The 20,411-nt window shown below is 41.4% G+C and overlaps 1 protein-coding gene across 1 annotated transcript in view; it reads left to right on the top strand.

Annotated features, from left to right (window-relative positions):
* The window catches only part of LOC126262299 (uncharacterized oxidoreductase YjmC-like), a 285,251-nt gene that overhangs the window by 258,039 nt on the left and 6,801 nt on the right, over positions 1-20,411 (top strand). The window contains exon 9 of the mRNA XM_049958838.1: positions 17,554-17,664. Within this exon, the coding sequence (XP_049814795.1) occupies positions 17,554-17,664 (111 nt within the window). The remainder of the gene's footprint in view (positions 1-17,553; positions 17,665-20,411) is intronic.

The raw sequence follows: 20,411 nt of genomic DNA, 5'->3' as shown, positions 1-20,411 counted from the left end.
CCAGTGCGTAATCTGTCCATGAGATCTTCTGGGCATGGAAATGGATAAGCATCAATGACAGTTTGTGGGTTGACTTTAGACTTAGTCAACACAGAGGCTAATGCGACCTGAAGGTTTGGGGAGCAAAACCAGTGGACTCGCCCATTGACTAGCTGATATGCGCACAGTAACTCCGCTATCCTGCAATTCTTTAAGTTCAGCAGTGACATTGTCCTGTAATGCAATGGGAATAGTTCTGGCCTGGCAAAATTTTGGCTGAGCATTGTCTTTCAGCGTAATATGTACAACAAAATTGTTAGCTTTTCCTAAACCTTCAGAAAAGAGTTCCAGAATTCTCTTAGCAAGCTAGCTACACTGTCTTTGGCATTGAATGCAGACACTGACAACACATTGTCCTGAATGTTAAAGCCAGACAATTCAAAAGCATGAAGACAAAATATGTTTTCACAATCGCATGATTGTAGCACTCTACACGTATGTGAGCGATATGTGGCACGCAAAGTACATATTCTAAGAACAGGAATCTCTTGTCCATTATAAGCCATCAGTTGCGTGCTAGTCTTAGACAGGTGTAAAGAGCCTAACAGTTCAGTGTGACGATTGAGCAATGTGACAGAGGCACTCATGTCCAACTGAAATTCCACGCGTTGCCCACAAATAAATAAATGAACAAAAAGTTTGTTTGACTGATGTATCACTGAAGAGACAGCACACTTGCTTGGTTTGCTAATGCCTGTTGCAAACTTTGAATATACTGCATTAATGACGTGGGCCTTGTAATGAGATTTTTGTGATCGGGCCAAATTCTTATGTTCGTTCTGTTGCAAACATATGGATTGCACATGTTCTTCGCTACCGCAAGCATAACACTGAGCTTATTGAGAGGGGCAGTCTTGGCATTTGTGCTGTGAATAATACTGAGGGTATGACTTAAAGTCTGTTTGCCTGTGTAGCCATCTGTTTAGCAAACTGTGTACACGGCATGTAGCGTTGTTTACTTGGCATGGCTGGCGCAAGTTTCCAGTGCGGAATGGGGTGGTCACAAGCATGAGACTCAATATGACAAATAGCTGGCTGCTGAAATTTATGAGCCGACAAGGCACCGGAATCGTACTGATCTAGCATTTGCACTACTTGCTGAAATGATGGATTGGACTGTTTCAAAATCTGTTCTCTGAGTTTGACATGAGGTGCATTGTATGCAATCGCATCACACAACATAATATCTTAATATAAAACACTGCAAGCACATTTGAATTTGCATTTCCTTGTCATACCTTGAAAATCTGTTACCCGCTCGCAATAAGTTTGTTCTGACCGGTTTTTACAAGTAAAGAATTGATACCTAGCTGCTACCACATTCGCTTGTTGATCATAATAGTTTGTTAGCGAAGCGATTACTTCGTCATACACAAGTTCACTTGGAGTGGCATTAGGAAAGAGTTTTTGAATTAATCTTCCTACTGTGGATAATAGATACGGAAGTTTGACAGTACCTGCAACATTGTGGGCTAGTAGGTGTGCCTGAAATTGGTGTAGCCACTCAAGCCATTCCTTTTCTTGGCCATGAAATTGTCAAAAAGGTGGTATGGCAGCTGTAGTAGGTGGTGATTGTTTTGCTGGGTGCACAGTATTGGCCAGTAGCTGCTGAACCATGTTGAGTAGGGTAGAAATCTGCTGCATCAGGAACTGAAACATCTGCCTTAGCTGTGTGGCATCTAATGCATGCAGCTGCAGCACCTGAGCAGGGGTGGGACAGGTGGGATGGGCATGTTGGAAGACACAAATGTAACATCAGATAAAGCAAATAAGCATAGAAAATTTCTGCAGTGCCCACCTGAAAACACTGATTAGCAAAAATGACAAAAAAATGTTAAAGCAAATAGCCGCCCCTGCAAAGTAAAGACAAGAGAGAGTTAAGGTTCCAGCAAAAAAAAATTTGTGGCCATCAGCACGGAGTTCATTTGGAAGGCCTCATCACCAAATGTAAGGTCTTGCCCACTCATCTTGTATAGGGTGCCTAAGGGATGCGGCGTTCTCAGAATGCTATGCAACAATTCAAACAAATAACATTAGTAGTTTTATTTTGAAAATGCAGATTGACAATACTTAACTTCGAAATAGTAATGGTGTCACAAGTGATGGGTGGCAGGCAACATAAATCCAAGTTCTTTGCTGTATATAATGTTTATGCAAGTTTGACACACAATTTGTGGATCACTGATAACTGTTCTCATAGCACTCTCTGTTAGGCTTTGCTAATAGTCTGCAAATACTGTCCACTAATGTCCGGCCGAGGCTGGCAGCAGCGGTGCTTACGGTATATTAACTTCTTGCAGAGGTTATTCCTGTCGTGGCACGGTCCTTGTCTGGGCTATTGGCTGACATCGCCTCACCACCTTCTCTGGTCTTGCATTCTTCCTCTTTGTTCCGGCACTTGTGGTTACGCCGGAACAGAGTGATTATGACTGCAATGAGAATGAAATAGAGGTGGGGGGACATTTAGACATGTGAATGACTTGTAGATGAACAAAGGAAGTTCTTTACATCAGAAGGAAAATTCATTTAAAAAAGCTACAAAGTTAAAAGGAGACACAATGGCTGACCACTAATTACCTTCAGAGGACAAAACTCCAGTGCTGGTAGTGGACACATAAAAAGAAGAAGAAAACTATGCTTTTGAAACTGTTAGTTCTTTCATCAGGGAATAAAGATGGACAGATCTGGGAAAGTTGGCAAGGAAGGGCTGGTCACACAGACCTTAGATTGAGAGGGATGTATGTGTCACGAGGAAGTCTTTCCATACATCTCAGAAATGTGGAAAAAAGTTTATAATCCAGTGCTGAAAGCCAGAATACATCTAATAGTAATGCAACTGGCTACCAGATCAATACTGAACTTGATACCAAATGTGTGGTGTCACCGCTAGACACCACACTTGCTAGGTGGTAACTTAAATCGGCCGCGGTCCTGTAGTACATGTCGGACCCGCGTGTCGCCACTGTGTACTCGCAATCCTAGCGCCACCACATGGCAGGTCACAATACACGGACTTGACCTCGCCCCAGTTGTACGGACGACATAGCTTGCGACTAGACCTACCAAGTATTCCTCTCATTTGCCGAGAGACAGATTAAATAGCCTTCAGCTAGTCCATCGCTACTACCTAGCAAGGCGCCATGTGTATCATTGCTAATTGCTTACTACTATGCAAGAGATGTATTTCAACAAGAACAAGACTACATTAAAGTTAAGTATATTAAAATCTCTCTTCTTTTCTTTATAGTTTTCATCCAGTCTCCTGTTTCAGAATTTACGCCCGTCTGCGTTAGTTTCGCGTGCACCTAGCCACTCATTGTGTCGAGACCTTAGGGAATCGACACAACAATATTTTGGCGACGAGGTGTGGTGCCGCGCCCACGTTGCAGTCTTTGTGTTATACTTGCTCTAATTTGCTTGTGTCATGGCTTCGCCGCATTCTCCAGATGTACTGTCCGAATTTTTTCGCTTGCAGAATCAGCAGACGCAGGCGTTATTGGAAGCCCTTGGACAGCTCGTCCAGGGTCAACGTGCGCTGCAAACCGATGCGGCGGCAGCCGCTTCTTCGCTACCGCAGCCACACAACGCTGTCGCACCGCCATTTAGGCCCTTTGAGGCCACAACCGAAAGCTGGACTGAGTGGGCCGATCAGTTCAACTTCCACCTCACTGCTTATGGAATTCAAGGTAAAGAGCGGCAGCCGTTTTTGCTTTCTTGTGTCGGTGTGTCTACCTACCGGGTGATAGTGAAATTGTTTCCCCGACGCGACGTAGCAACTCTGTCCTACGAAGAAATTTTGTCTGCTTTGGATGCCTATTTCAAAGAAACAGTAAATGTAGTTGCCAAACGGTATACGTTTTTTCGTACAAAACGTACGGCCGGTCAGACTAACAGGGAGTGGGTAGCAACTTTGCAAGGCCTTACTAGAGACTGCGCGTTTGCCTGTGAATGTGGCCTCCCATATTCAGATACTATGGTGCGTGATGCAATTGCACAGAACGTTTCTGATGTTCGCATAAGGGAACAGATTTTGAAACTAGTTAATCCCTCCCTGCAACAAGTGATAGACATATTGGACAGGCAAGACACACTTGACTTTGCTCAGGAATCATTTGAAACTTCGCCAGCAGTGTGTCACATTAATCGGCCCGCCGGGCCCGCTGCACGGGACGCTAAGCGGCCCTCGCGCCCGACTTCGCAGCGGCCGCCTAGCTTGCAACCACGTGCGCCGCGTAAGCAAGCAACTGCAGTGAAATCTTGCCCGCGGTGTGCAACTAGACATTCGCGTGAAAATTGCCCGTCACGCCAAGCTATTTGCTTTTACTGTCACAAGAAAGGACATGTACAAAGTGTTTGCCGGAAAAAGTTAAGATCAGACAATCGCACAAATTCCAGGCCTTTTGCTTCGCGCCGGAATCGAATCCAGGACACTCAGGCTCGTGGACCTTCGCCCATGGACATTAATGTAGTTCATTCCCACCCGTCCAGTGACACTTTAGCTAACAGTGACTGTGTTCGTCCCACCCAAAGTGTGCGTCGACGTCGCCGGAAATCCCGTAAAGTCGCAAGTGCTTCTGTACCTGTCTCAGTTCACATTGCACGAGACAGTCCCTCTTGTCGTCAACAAGACAATAAACTTTTTGTGGACTTAGACTTTGCAGGAAAAGTGATACCATTCCAGCTCGATACCGGAGCTGCTGTTTCATTGCTCAATCACGACACGTACAAACAACTGGGCGCCCCGCCATTGCGTGCCGCAAATGTTACGTTAACTAGTTACTCAGGACAGCATATACCTGTGTTGGGACAGTGCAGCCTTATTGCAACATACAAGGGACAGACAAAACTTGTGTCATTTTATGTTCTTCGTTCCTCTAGTGCAGTGAACTTGTTTGGCTTAGATTTGTTTCAATTGTTTAATATGTCTATTGTAAATCAGGTCCTCTCAGTGAATCAGACTGTGCCTTCCGCCAGTGTTTCTCGTCTTTGTGACGAATTTGCAGACATTTTTGCACCGGGCCTTGGTTGCGCTAAGAACTATGAAGCGCATTTGGAACTGAAAGACAACGCGCACCCGAAATTTTTCAGAGCGCGCAATGTTCCCCACGCATTGCGTGATGAGGTCGCACGAACATTGCACGATTTAGAATCTCAAGGTGTAATTGAACGTGTGCAGGCTTCTCTCTGGGCCTCACCCTTAGTAATTTTGCCAAAACCTTCCGGAAAACTGAGACTTTGTGTGGACTTCAAGGCAACTGTGAATCCGCAACTTGTGACTGCTACTTTTCCTTTGCCCCGCCCGGAAGATCTTTTTGACAAACTGTGCCCGGGAAAATATTTTTCAAAATTGGACCTAGCAGATGCGTACTTGCAAATACCTGTGGACGAAGAATCCCAGCGCGTCTTAGTGGTAAACACGCATCTTGGCTTGTATCGCTTCAAAAGACTGCCATTCGGGTGTGCATCCGCCCCTGCTTTATTTCAGCAATATTTACAAACTATTTGTGCGTCGGTCCCTACGGCTGCGAACTATCTGGACGATATTGTAATCTCAGGAAAGACAGAAGCAGAACATTTGCAAAATCTCCGAACATTATTTCAGGTATTGCGTCAGAATGGTCTTCGCTTGAGGAAGGACAAATGTGTGTTTTTTGCTCGTGACTTACCGTACCTGGGGCATGTCATAAATGCCCAAGGTATACATCCGAGTCCAGAGCACCTTCGTGCCATTCAGGACTTGCCGTCACCGCAGAACTTAAAACAGCTACAGAGTGTGCTGGGTAAGGTAAATTATTATTCAAAGTTTGTGCGCAATGCTTCTTCCATTTCAGCTCCGCTTCATCGCTTACGCCGTAAAGGTGTTCCGTTCGTCTGGACGACGGAATGCGAACGCGCCTTTCGCCAGTTGAAATCGGCGTTACTTTCCAATACTTGCCTTACGCCATTCGATCCCCGAAAACCCCTTTTGTTGATGGTTGATGCATCGGATTTCGGGATCGGTGCGGTGCTTGCGCACAAAGATGGTTCGCATGATCGCCCTATTGCCTTTGCGTCAAAATTGCTCTCATCTGCGCAAAGAAATTATTCACAAATAGAGAAAGAAGCTTTGGCTCTTGTGTTTGGTGTAACAAAGTTTCACGATTTCTTGTATGGTCGTCACTTTACCATCATCACGGACCACAAGCCTTTGACATCGCTTTTTCATCCGAACAAGCCTGTACCTCCACGTACAGCGCAGAAATTCATTCGATGGTCACTTTTTCTCTCGCAGTACCGCTACGATATCTTGTATCGGTCCACTGCTAAGCACGGCAACGCTGATGCGTTGTCCCGTTTGCCTGTTGCTGAGGATAAAGCATTCGATTCTTCCGAACTTGCTTGCATGTTCATTGATTCGGAAACCGATGACGTGGTCGCATCGTTTCCGATTGATTTTCGTCGTGTAGCTGCAGCCACAGCTGCTGACCCTGTCCTTGCTACTGTTTTGCGTTTTGTTGCTACGCAATGGCCCTTGTCAAAGTCACGGATCGAGGATCCGTTGGTTCGCCGTTTTTTTGCTCACAAGGAGAGACTTTTTGTTCGACGTGGTGTTTTGTTGTTGCGTTCCGATAATGATCAATCCCGAGTCGTAGTCCCACGTTCGTTACAGTCAGCTGTCTTAAAGCTTCTCCACCAAGGACATTGGGGTATAGTGCGAACGAAACAGCTTGCTCGTCAGCACTGTACTTGGTTCGGAATCGATGCTGCGATTACGAATATGTGCTCCTCTTGCGTGGCGTGTGCCGAACAACAATCCGCACCGCCGCGGAAATTCTTTGCATGGCCGAAAGCCACTTCCCCTTGGCAACGCTTGCACATAGATTTTGCTGGTCCATTCTGGAATGCTCGATGGTTGGTTGTGGTCGATGCTTTCAGTAATTTTCCTTTTGTTGTCCGGATGTCTTCCACGACGTCTTCTGCCACCATCCAAGCCTTGTCTGCTATCTTTTGCATTGAAGGTCTTCCGCAGACTATTGTTTCCGACAATGGCCCACAATTCATGTCCGCAGAATTTCAGTCGTTCTGCAAGGCCAATGGTATTCAACATCTGACATCCGCGCCGTTTTCGCCTCAGTCAAACGGTGCCGCTGAAAGATTGGTCCGGACTTTCAAGTCGCAGATGTTGAAGTTGAAAGAGTCGCATTCTCGGGAGGACGCTTTGTTGCTCTTTTTGTCTTCATATCGCTCTCAGCCTCGCGATGGTCGCTCGCCGGCTGAATTGCTCCATGGTCGTCCTCATCGAACTCTGATGTCTTTGCTGCATCCGCCCCATCAGGTTCCTGTGCAGCGGCAGACTCCTGCTTTTGCTCCTGGCGACGTTGTCTATTATCGCAACTATCGCGGTTCACAGCGTTGGCTCGCAGGGCGCATTCTTCGCTGCCTCGGCCGCGCGATGTATTTGGTTTTGGGGGCCTCTGGTGAGGTGCGTCGGCATCTCAATCAGCTGCGCCTCTGTCGTCGCCTGGGTTCTGCCGCTCCCCGTCTGCTTTCAGCGAAGGAGCCGTCGGGTCAGCGCCCTGGGGACCCATCTACTGGCTCGCCTCATCCCCAGGTGTTACCGACGATGCCTTCCATTTTGCCTCATGGCGTCGCGCCGCCGCAGCCGCCGCCGGCGCCGCCAGCAGCGGACGCTTCGCTGCAGCCGCCTCGCGCCTCCCTGGGTCACGCGCCGCCGCTTGCTTCCCGTGACCAGCCGTCCTCCGCCATGGACCTCTTGCCCGCTCCGGACCAGATGTCGTCTTCGCCCGTCGGGTGCTCCGACCACATGGAGGTCGACCCCGCGGCTCCTCTTATATCATTCCGTGCGCAAACACCTCATGTTGACGTGCACCCTGGACTAGGTTTGCAGGCGTTTCCTAGCTCCCCTCGGACCGAATGGCCGGGTGCGGGTGGCACAGCCTCGCCTGTTGTTAGGCTCCCCACCTCATCGCATACGTCAACATGGGGTCCTCCCCACGGCGGGCGGAAGCCTTATCTCACGACCGTTCGCCGATTTGCGGGGGAGGAATGTGGTGTCACCGCTAGACACCACACTTGCTAGGTGGTAACTTAAATCGGCCGCGGTCCTGTAGTACATGTCGGACCCGCGTGTCGCCACTGTGTACTCGCAATCCTAGCGCCACCACATGGCAGGTCACAATACACGGACTTGACCTCGCCCCAGTTGTACGGACGACATAGCTTGCGACTAGACCTACCAAGTATTCCTCTCATTTGCCGAGAGACAGATTAAATAGCCTTCAGCTAGTCCATCGCTACTACCTAGCAAGGCGCCACGTGTATCATTGCTAATTGCTTACTACTATGCAAGAGATGTATTTCAACAAGAACAAGACTACATTAAAGTTAAGTATATTAAAATCTCTCTTCTTTTCTTTATAGTTTTCATCCAGTCTCCTGTTTCAGAATTTACGCCCGTCTGCGTTAGTTTCGCGTGCACCTAGCCACTCATTGTGTCGAGACCTTAGGGAATCGACACAACAAAATGAATGTGAGAACTTTCCATTATTTCTAGGTTCGCCTTGACCCAAACACGCAAGGTGGTGCATAGGTTAAGATACAGAACTTACATTCAGAAGGGCAAGATTCAAATGTCCATCTGGTCATCAGGACTTAACTTTTTCTGTGTGTTAGGTCACAGTGACAGTGACTTTTAGAATACACCAGTTTATGTCATTGTAAAATTTGTGTCTATTGCTTGTGGCAGTACCAACATGCCACTGCACAGGTATCAATAATGTACAAACTTTCCAATATGCAGGGGTTTGAAAGCTGTTGCTATTGAGGTTACAGGTGGTGTTATCGAGCAGCAAATAATTGGTGCTCCATGTCTTTTTAGAGGATTTCATTTTGATTTTTCTGTGTTAGTGCATAATGTTTTTTGGAGGAAGCACATGGATGACTGTAGAAATTGTGACTGGTTCTCATACAAGTTATCGAGATTTTGAAGCTTTGCTGTTTTTGATATTATGACATGGAAGACTTTTAGTCCATGTTTGTTAGGCATCCACAGTTGCTTAATTTCAAATTTTTGGTCAAGTGCCATATATAGTAGAGCATAAATCATCTAAAGAACCATCAACCAAAACATTTTTTAAATGAAAGTGTTTCAGTAGGAAAATTCTAATTGATTCCTGTGTCATGTAACAATTCCACTGATGCTGTTAGGCCAGTTTGGTGATGTTCCCCTCCCTGCCAGTTGTCACTGTTGCTGTTCTGTGTTGACATCTGAACCTTTGGTTGTGACAGATCATGTGGTTGTACCACTCACATTGTTGACTAAACATGAATGCTTTGAAGAACACATTAAAAAATATTCAAGAGTGGCTCGAATCTGAGTTGATGAACCTGGCTATTAAATATTTATGGATGATGAAATAGTTACATGACATCAGCGGGCAAGACCCTTCAGAAGACATGGATGACACTAGTGACAACAACTATGCTGAAAAAGAACCATCCAGTTAGGAAGCTTTTCACTGCCTTGAGACAGTGAAGATGTAGTTAGAACAAGAAGAAGACTGTGATGCTGTCCAATTGCCATGTCTAGAGATAGAGAGAGAGAGAGAGAGAGAGAGAGAGCTCAGTAGAGCACTTGCCCATGAAAGGTAAAAGTCCTGGGTCTGAGACTCAGTCTGGTACACAGTTATGGCCTACCAGAAAGTTTTATGTCAGCGCACACTGTGCTGCAGAGTGAAAATTTATTCTGGAAATATTTTATTTGTTTTCCTGAACTGTAGGGCTATTTTAACTTTTCAAACTAGGCTTTCCCTAGATATTTATAGGACATGTGGCACAGAGAGTATATATGTACAATTTTGTGTTTGGTTAACTGCTTCTTCATTTCTTATTTGAATGAACGCTGGTACAGTAAGCTTTGTTTTCATTAATTATTAGGTATTCAAAAAACAGTTATGTGACACTCTTCATCCCCTCCCACCCATCCACACTTCTTTCAGTTAATTAATGCTGTACTATAATACAGTATGCAATCTATGAAGAAGACAAATAAAACAAGAGAATGTAAATGTCTATAGAAGTAACTGACAAGTAGTATTGGCAGACAAAAGATATATACCTTACAGGCAAAGAGCTGTTACTAGATTCTGATTCGTTACTTGACAAAATTATTTCGAACTGTTATCTTCCATTTGGGTCTCTTGGAGAATGAGCACAAGTAAATAACCACACCTACTCTGCAAAACTATGCACAGATTATGGCAAGCTTTGGACTTTTTACTTGTTAGCAAGAACTGCTTATAATATCAAGTATCACATGCAATTCAACTTCTACGATGTACCCTGTTTCCATAAACATATATCATCTTCAGGAATATCTGACATGCTGACCTGCCTAATACTGCCTTAAAATAATTATGTGACCACTGAGGTTTAATGTGACTAAGCGACATCACGAAACAATGCAACATAATTTTTCCTAATAATTTTGACTATTATGAGAACATGGGAGATACTGAATTTAATTGATGAAAGGAGAAAATATGAAAATGCAGCAAATTAATCAGATGCAAGGAAATACAGACGTCTAAAAAATAATAGTAATAGGAAGTGTAAAATTGCTAAGCAAGAATGGCTAGAGGACAAATGTAAGTAGTTAGAAGCATATTTCACATGGAAGTTGTATATAGATGGTCTATACAAGGGTGATGAAACAGAAGGCGGTGTTATAGAAATGGAAGAGGACAGATGAAGACAAGTCAGGAGTTATGATACTGTGAGAAGAATTTGACAGAGCACTGAAAGCCCTAAGCCAAAACAAGGCCTGGGGAGTAGAAAGCTCTCAACCAGTACTACTTGGCCTTGGGAGAGCCAGCCATGACAAAACTTTGAATCACGGTTTAGCATATGATTTTAACTTGTTACTAATATCTTAACCCCTAAAGAGTATAAAAATATCATCTTATCATTACAACTTGCCAATTTATTATAGGAGAGAAAAACTCCATTCGTGTTTAACGTGCCAGTTTCTTATAACAGAGAAAAACAAAATTCATGTTCCATACTACACAGCACAGTAGAAATATTATTTGATTCTTACAATCTGCTCCAGTGAAATACACTTTGGGGACTGACATCTCCTGTCTTTCAGACATAAATTTTCTTATTTTCTCTTTCTGCACATATGTTCTGACAAAGAACACAGGTTTGTAAACCAAATTGTACTGTTGGCCTACTTGCCTATCTACTGCCCAGCACTTCCTCTACAATGTGTATGGTTCTCTTTTCACATACAGTTATTTAGTAACTGTACTCACATTTATCCATAGCAATATTATTTTTAAATAATATGCATTATGGCTAGATTTACAATTATCTTTCATCATCAAATGATTATCATCATCATATAAAAAATGTTGGATTCTAGATATAGTAGCATGCTTACTAAACAGGGATTACATTTGTGGTATGAGGGTAAGTATTTTTTGTGCAAAAACTGAAGCAAAATGATTTCAGTTAAGATAAAGTCCGAGAGAAGGAACGTTGCTACTCACCATATAGCGGAGATGCTGAGCCGCGATAGGCACAATAAAAAGATTCACACAATCATAGCTTTTGGCCATTAAGGCCTTTGTCAGCAGTAGACACACACACACACACACACACACACACACACACACACACACACACACACACACACACACACAAGCTCAACTTGGCACACACATCTGCAGTCTCAGAGAGCTGAAATTACACAGTGTAGTTTCAACTAGGATTCGAACCTGCGACCATAGCGGTTGCGCGGTTCCAGACTCTAGCGCCTAGAACCGCTCGTGGTGGTGGTGGGATCACTCATGGGAAAATTCCTGTAGCAGTTGGTGTTAGAGCTGCACCTTTGTTAGATTGTAGTCAGTTGATAGGTATACCTGCTTAAAGGTATTGTCTAATCTAACTAAGGACTCACCTTCAGAGGACATCATGTTTCCAAGTAGAGAAGGAATTAGCATATTCATCGAAATATAAGAGGTATTAGAGATAAAGTTAGTGAACTACTTATAGATGTTGACTCTGAAATTATTGGTATATCGGACCACTTAAATAATTTTACAATTCAGAGGCTTTGTTTACCAGGATACAGATTAGCTGGTTGTTTTTCCAGGAGTTCCTTGCGGGGTGGGGGAGTGGCCACGTACATAAAGAACAGTATTCCATTTGAGTCCCTAGACTTATCATGGCACAGTACTGAACAGATATTTTAATGTTGTGCAGGGGCAGTTAAATTTAGTGAAGCTAAACTTCTATTGTTGTTGTTTATAGGTCCCCTAATTCTGACTTCAGAGAATTTCTGGTCAAGCTAGAGAGGGTTCTTGATTTACTTTATAGAAAGTACCAGAAATTAGTTATGTGTGATGATTTCAGTATTATTTTTGTATGTGATGGTACAAGAAAAAGGATGTTGGCAAATCTCCTAAATTCATATGATCTGATGCAGTCTATGTTTTTCCAACTAGGGTGCAAGTGAACCGTAGTACAGCCATAGACAATAGTTTTATTCATTATTCATTACTAGATGGGCAGTCTGTTAGTAAAAGGGTGAATGTCCTTTCAGACCATGATGCACAAATTTTAACATGAAAAGGCTTTTATACTCAAAAAAATGTCACATATAATTACAAACTATGTAGGAAAGTTAATCCAATGGCAATAGAGAGTTTTTTAAACCTCATCAAGGAATAAGAGTGGCAGGATGTTTATAGTTCTGTTGACATAAATGACAAATATAATGCTTTCCTTAATACATTTCTCATGCTCTTTGAGAGTTGATTTCCATTAGAATGTTCTAAATGGGGTACTAGCTATAAAAGGCAGCCTGGGTTACTGACTAGTGGGATAAGGCTATCATGTAGAACAAAGTGGGAATTATATCAAAATGTTAGAAGGGATCACAAACAGCACTGCAAGGTGCTTAAAAATGTTATTAGGACAGGATAAAATTAAAACCATATGGTCAGTTGTGAAGGAAGTGTCTGCTCAGCAGCACAAGATCGGCGATATAAAGTCAGTTTGTAGTAAAAATATTTCTGTTACTGATAAGTCAGATATATGTACAGTATTTAGCTATCATTTTCTGAGCATTGATGGTGAATTAAATAAAAATTTAATACCTACAGGGAATCATATAACACTCTTGGCAAATGCCTTTCCGAGATTGATGACTGAAATACTCCTATGTGGTACAGACAAGTGGGGAGATTGAGTCAGTAATTAAATCACTGAAGACTAAGGACTGTCATGTATATGATGGTAGTGCCTAGCAGAATTTTCAACTACTGTGCTGCATGTGTTAGCCCTGTAATAGCCATACTTGTAATTTTTCCTTTAGGAATGGTCAGTTTCCTGAACGATTAAAGTACTCAGTAGTAAAGCTGATTCATAAAAAGGGAGAAAGGGATAATGTAGACAATTTTAGACCTATCTCTAAGCCATCAGTGTTTGGTAAAGTTATTGAAAAGACTGTGTATGTAAGGATAACTGATCATTTTATATCACACAATTTGCTGTCAAATGTACAGTTTGGCTTTAGAATTTGTTTAACAACTGGAAACGCTATATTCTCTTTTCTCTGTGAGGTACTGAATGTGTTAAACAAAAGGTTTTGAATGCTAGGCATTTTTTATTTAACTAAGGTGTTTGATTGTGTTGATCACAAATTATTGCTCCAGAAGTTGGACCATTAGGGAATACGGGGAGCAGCTCGCAATTGGTTCACCTCTTACTTTAGCAACAGACAGCAAAAGCTCATTATTCACAGTGTTGAAAATGGCTGTGATGTGGGGTATGAGTGGGGTACTGTCAAGTGGGGGGTGTCCCAGGGGTCAGTGTCAGGGCCCCTCTTGTTCCTTATTTATATAAATGATATGCCGTCTAGTATTACAGGTAACTCTAAAATATTTCTGTTTGCTGATGACACCAGCTTGGTAGTAAAGGATGTTGTGTGCAACATTGGCTTGGTTTCAAATAGAGTAGTTCATGACGTAAGTTCATGGCCTGCAGAAAATAAACTAATGCTAAATCACTGTACGACTCAGTTTTTACAGTTTTGAACACACAATTCAATAAAACCTGACATTTTAATTTCACAGAATTGGCATATCATTAGTGAAACTGAACAGCTCAAATTTCTAGGTGTTCAGATAGATAGTAAACTGTCGTGGAAAGCCCACATTCAGGATCTTGTTCAGAGACTTAATGCTGCCATTTTTACTATTCAAACGATATCTGAAGTAAGTGATCATTCAACACAAAAATTAGTCTACTTTGCTTATTTTCATTCACTTATGTCGTATGGTATGTTATTTTGGAGTAACTTTTCCTACTCTAAAAGGATACTTTTGGCTCAGAAACGGGTGGTTCAGGCAATAAGTGGTCTAAGTTCATGAACCTCTTGTCAACCCCTGTTCACGAGCCTGGGTATTTTGACATTGGCCTCTCAATATATATATTCCTTAATGTCATTTCTTGTTAACAATATTAGCTTATTCCCAAGAATAAGCAGCTTTCACTCAGTTAATACTTGGCAGAAATCCAACCTGCATTTGGATCAGACTTCCTTAACTCTTGTGCAGAAAGGTGAGCAGTATGCTGCTGCATCCATTTTCAGTAAGCTACCACAACAAGAAATCAAAAATCATAGCAGTAACCCATGCGCTTTCAAATTGAAACTGAAGAGTTTCCTCATAGGTCACTCTTTCTACTCTGTTGAGGAGTTTCTTGAAATATTAAGTTGATGCATGTTGTAGTGTTGATTTTGTTTACTTAACCTTTTGGCTTGACTTTTATGGGTTCATAAACATTTAATTTTTATCTTCAATTACTTTTATGTTGTAATTTCATGTACTGACACGTCCCATGACCTTGGAGATTTGTTCCACAATATGGTCCTATGGAACTTGTTTGTAAATAAAAAATAATAACAATTAAAACTGTTTGCTGGATTGAGACTTGAACTCTGGACTTTAGCCTTCCACGGGCAAGGCAAGGTCAAGGTCAAAGTCTCAGTCTGGCACACAATTTTAATCTCCCAGGAAGTTTCATATCAGTGCATACTCTGCTGCAGAGTGAAAATTCCATTCTGGAAACATCCCCCAGGCTGCGGCTGAGCCATATCACTACAGTACCCTTTCTTCCAGGAGTGCTGGTCTTGCAAGTTTCACAGGAGAGCTTCTGTGAAGTTTGGAAGGTAGGAGATGAGGTACTTGTGGAAGTAAAGCAATGAGAACAGTTCGTCTTGCTTGAATAGCTCAGTCCGTAGAGAATTTGCCCTCGAAAGGCAAATGTCCCGAGTTTGAATTTGTCTGGCATACAGTTTTAATCTACCAGGAAGTTTCAATAAAGATACTTGTGGAATATCTTATCATGAATTAACTTACACTGAATAAGGACAAGACTGTTAGGATTGACATGTTTTACTCCAGTATCTAAATAAAGAGTAGCAAAATTTCTAAAAAAAAAAAAAAAATCTACTTGTCAAATGAATTTAATCTCTCTCTTACTGAGCAATGAAGCAGTGGTCATTGCTGATGATGGTGCACATTCTTCCTACTGCATTTTATATACACATAAAAGGAATGCAATCATTTCAGAATAAAATTGACTCCTTAAGGTTTTACCATTTATGAGACATAGTAATTTAACACCACTGTCACTTCTATGGGGCCTTAATTTGACAGAAGTGAGAGCAGCAGATTTACAGTTCAGAGACAGTTGTCAGATCACAAATAATTTGCATTTGCTCCAAATGATTGAAAGTCACTGTCAAATGATCTGTCAGAGACTCATTTTGCTAATAGCAGAATGAAATCAATGGCTGAATGTGAATTGCATTTGGCACATTGTATCTCTTCACCATGAACAGCTGAGCTCATGGTTCCATCTAGCTTTTCTGAAAGAAATATTACAAAAACCTTAGTCATATACAACTTAATCGTTGCGAGGAGAACATTTACTTACAAATGAAAATAATAATGTAACCCATTTTTAACATATTTAATTATAAATCTATATCTACCACAAAGGATACTGACACAAAATACATCTGCTCAGTTCAATGGAGACAAGAAAACAACTGACTTCCAGTTTTCTGAGAGAAATTTGCTCCTTGCTTTTTCCTTAAAACATATGAATGTACAATTTCTCTGATTTGTTTCAGCCGTAGGCTTATTTCTGTGACATTGGTGGTCTGAATTTACAGTCCATACACATTTCATTACATTTTTCTTAGACAACTTGAAGTATTTCTTTAATAAAAGAGTGCACATTGGTGCAAGGAAATTATTTTGAAATAATTTTGTACTTAAAAATACATGACATTCTTCAAGTAATGCTTCAAGATGATGTTCTTGTTAAAGCACACGTACACCCAGCCTCAAACAATGGAAAACCCAGAATGGAATAGTGAAAATATGAAAAGGATGGATTGCTATTCACCATATACAGGAGATACCGAGTCACGGACAGGCACAACAAAAAGACTGTTACATGTCAGGGCTTTATGCCAAAAGGCCTTCTTATAAAGTAGAAAACACAACACATTCGCACAACCACAACCACTGCTCACACACACGTTATCAGTGTCTCTGGTTGCTGAGGCCAGACTGCCAGTCTCAAGTGGACATAAACATTGAATCACTATCTACAGCTAAAACATCTGATAAATATAAATTTTTAGGCATTGTGACTGATAGACATCTTACATGGAACAGATGTATCAACTGAATCTTTAAAATGTTTAGCTGCTATATTTACTTGCTAAAATGTCTCACAAATATAACAACTCCATATAATTCTTATGCTATGTATTGGTAGTAGTTTGGGTACCCTCAGTCTACATGGATAAGATGTTCAGGCTTCAAGAGAGAGCAGTTACACTAAATGCTTGTATAAGCAAACACCAACCCTGTAGGGACTACACCATCAAGTATAATTTACTGACTGTGTATTCATTTTATGCCCTTAAGACACTTATGTATGTAACAGAGATTGAAGAAGTGGAATGAATAGAGACATTCATAACGATGGTATAAGAACGAGGTGTGATAATCATACAATATTGAGTAACGAGAGAGCTATAGATCACAGACTACTGGCAGCTGTAAGGCAGTTCTGTAACAGATTACCAAAATACAAGAAGCATTTCTATGGAAATCTTTTTAAGGGCAAGTAGCCACAGTTTTTAATTTAAAAAAAAAAATGCTTGTACTCCCTAAAAGTTTTCTGAACTCCATTACCAATAGTACTGATATTGTACACTGCAGTATGTTAATGATGGTAAACATGTATACAGTAGTATCTAAATTGTTATGTGTTTTATGTATTAATTATTTGTGTGGCATGATATTATCATTGTAAACATACAGCGAATTTGATGTTCAAGCCTGTAAAGTTGTTATGGACGCATAAATATTATCATTATTATTATTGTTGTTGTTGTTGTTATTTATAATTTTTATTTTTCAGGCTAATCCTAGCAAGCCAGTTCTTGTACCAGGTGATCCTGAGAGGAATAACATGAAACTTGTCGAAAAACAAGGAGGAATTCAATACCATGAGAACCAACTCAAGGCATCGGTTAGTACTGAATGCCTTATATAACAACTCTATTGTTGAATTTGAGGGAAATTTTTGTTGAGAAAGTATTAACTTCAATCCATTAGTAGTCCCTGCTTTTTTGGCTAAATAATATTGTATCAACAATGAAAATTACTGAGTAGATCCAACACTTTATGGAAAGAGAGAGAGAGAGAGAGTGGGTGAGGAGAATTGGAGACATACAAATACAACAATAAATGTATATTATTGTAATTATACCTACAGCCTTTTGCTACAAAGAAGATAGACAGACCAGCTATAGATCTAGTTCATAGGGCAGTATGATTGTTAGCATAAATGGGAAACGTATGCATGTAAACCAGAGGTTGTACAGAGTTTCAGGGAGAGCATAAGGGAACAATTGTCAGGAATGGGGGAAAGAAATAGAGTAGAAGAAGAATGTGTAGCTTTGAGGGATGAAGTAGTGAAGGCAGCAGAGGATCAAGTAGGTAAAAAGACGAGGGCTAGTAGAAATCCTTGGGTAACAGAAGAAATATTGAATTTAATTGATGAAAGGAGAAAATATAAAAATGCAGTAAATGAAGCAGGCAAAAAGGAATACAAACGTGTCAAAAATGAGATCAACAGGATGTGCAAATTGGCAAAGCAGGCATGGCTAGAGAACAAATGTAAGGATTTAGAGGCTTATCTCATTAGGGGTAAGATAGATTCTGCCTACAGGAAAATTAAAGAGACCTTTGGAGAAAAGAGAACCATTTGTATGAGTATCAAGAGCTCAGATGGAAACCCTGTTCCGAGCAAAGAAGGAAAAGCAGAAAGGTGGAAGGAGTATATAGAGGTTCCATACAAGGGTGATGTACTTGAGGACAATATTATGGAAATGGAAGAGGATGTAGATGAAGACGAAAAGGGAGATAAGATACTGCGTGAAGAGTTTGACAGAGCACTGAAAGACCTGAGTCGAAACAAGGCCCCGGGAGTAGAAGCATTCCATTGGAACTACTGACGGCCTTGGGAGAGCCAGTCATGACAAAACTCTACCATCTGGTGAGCAAGATGTATGAGACAGGCGAAATTCCCTCAGACTTCAAGAAGAATATAATAATTCCAATCCCAAAGGAAGCAGGTGTTGACAGATGTGAAAATTACCAAACTATCAGTTTAATAAGTCACAGCTGCAAAATACTAATGCGAATTCTTTACAGACGAATGGAAAATACTGGTAGAAGTCGACCTCGGGGAAGATCAGTTTGGATTCCGCAGAAATATTGGAACACGTGAGGCAATACTGACCCTATGACTTATCTTAGAAGCTCGATTAAAGAAAGTCAAACCTACGTTTCTAGCATTTGTAGACTTAGAGAAAGCTTTTGACATGTTGACTGGAATACTCTCTTTCAAATTCTGAAGGTGGCAGGGGTAAAATACAGGGAGCAAAAGGCTATTTACAATTTGTACAGAAACCAGATGGCAGTTATAAGAGTCGAGGGACGTGAAGGGGAAGCAGTGGTTGGGAAGGGAGTGAGACAGGGTTGACACCTATCCCCAATGTTATTCAATCCATATATTGAGCAAGCAATAAAGGAAACAAAAGAAAAATTCGGAGTAGGTATTAAAATTCATGGAGAAGAAATAAAAACTTTGAGGTTCGCCGATGACATTGTAATTCTGTCAGAGACAGCGAAGGACTTGGAAGAGCAGTTGAACGGAGTGGACAGTGTCTTGAAAGGAGGATAGAAGATGAACATCAACAAAAGCAAAACAAGAATAATAGAAAGCAGTCGAGTTAACGCGGGTGATGCTGAAGGATTTAGATTAGGAAATGAGATACTTAAAGTAGCAAATGAGTTTTGCTATTTGGGGAGCAAAATAACTGATGATGGTCGAAGTAGAGAGGATATAAAATGTAGACTGGCAATGGTAAGGAAAGTGTTTCTGAAGAAGAGAAATTCATTAACATCGAGTATGCATTTAAGTGTCAAGATGTCATTTCTGAAAGTATTTGCATGGAGTGTAGCCATGTGTGGAAATGAAACATGGACGATTAATAGTTTGGACAAGAAGAGAATAGAAGCTTTCGAATTGTGGTGCTACAGAAGAATGCTGAAGATTAGATGGGTAGATCACATAACTAATGAGGAGGCATTGAATAGAATTGGGGAAAAGAGGAGTTGTGGCACAACTTGACTAGAAGAAGGGATTGGTTGGTAGGACATGTTCTGAGGCATCAAAGGATCACCAATTTAGTATTGGAGGGCAGTGTGGAGGGTAAAAATCGTAGAGGGAGACCAAGAGATGGATACACTAAGCAGATTCAGAAGGATGTAGGTTGCAGTATGTACTGGGACATGAAGCAGCTTGCTCAGGATAGAGTAGCATGGAGAGCTGCGTCAAACTAGTCTTAGACTGAAGACCACAACAACAACAACAACAACAACAACAACATGCGTGTATAAGAAATACAGTTGTCAATTTACTTGCATCACACTTAGCGCTATTTTCAGCTGTCAGTCTGGAAATTTAGCTCACTAGCAAAGCTCTGTGACTTTGTCACATTTTTCCATGTATTTATGTAGGTGAGATCTGGATCTGAAACTACTAATGATGTTGCATTTCTGGGAGTGATTTTGAAAGGTAAAATCGATGAATGATACTTAAAGATAGAGCTTTGCTACCAAAATGTGTCCTAATTAATATCTAGTTTTGTAGTGTTCTTTTCAGATAAACATTTTCAATTCCTCAAGATAGGTAATAGATGTAGAAAC

Source organism: Schistocerca nitens, chromosome 6, assembly GCF_023898315.1.
Source record: "Schistocerca nitens isolate TAMUIC-IGC-003100 chromosome 6, iqSchNite1.1, whole genome shotgun sequence".
Lineage (NCBI taxonomy): Eukaryota > Metazoa > Arthropoda > Insecta > Orthoptera > Acrididae > Schistocerca > Schistocerca nitens.
This window is presented reverse-complemented; position numbering and strand designations above follow the sequence as displayed.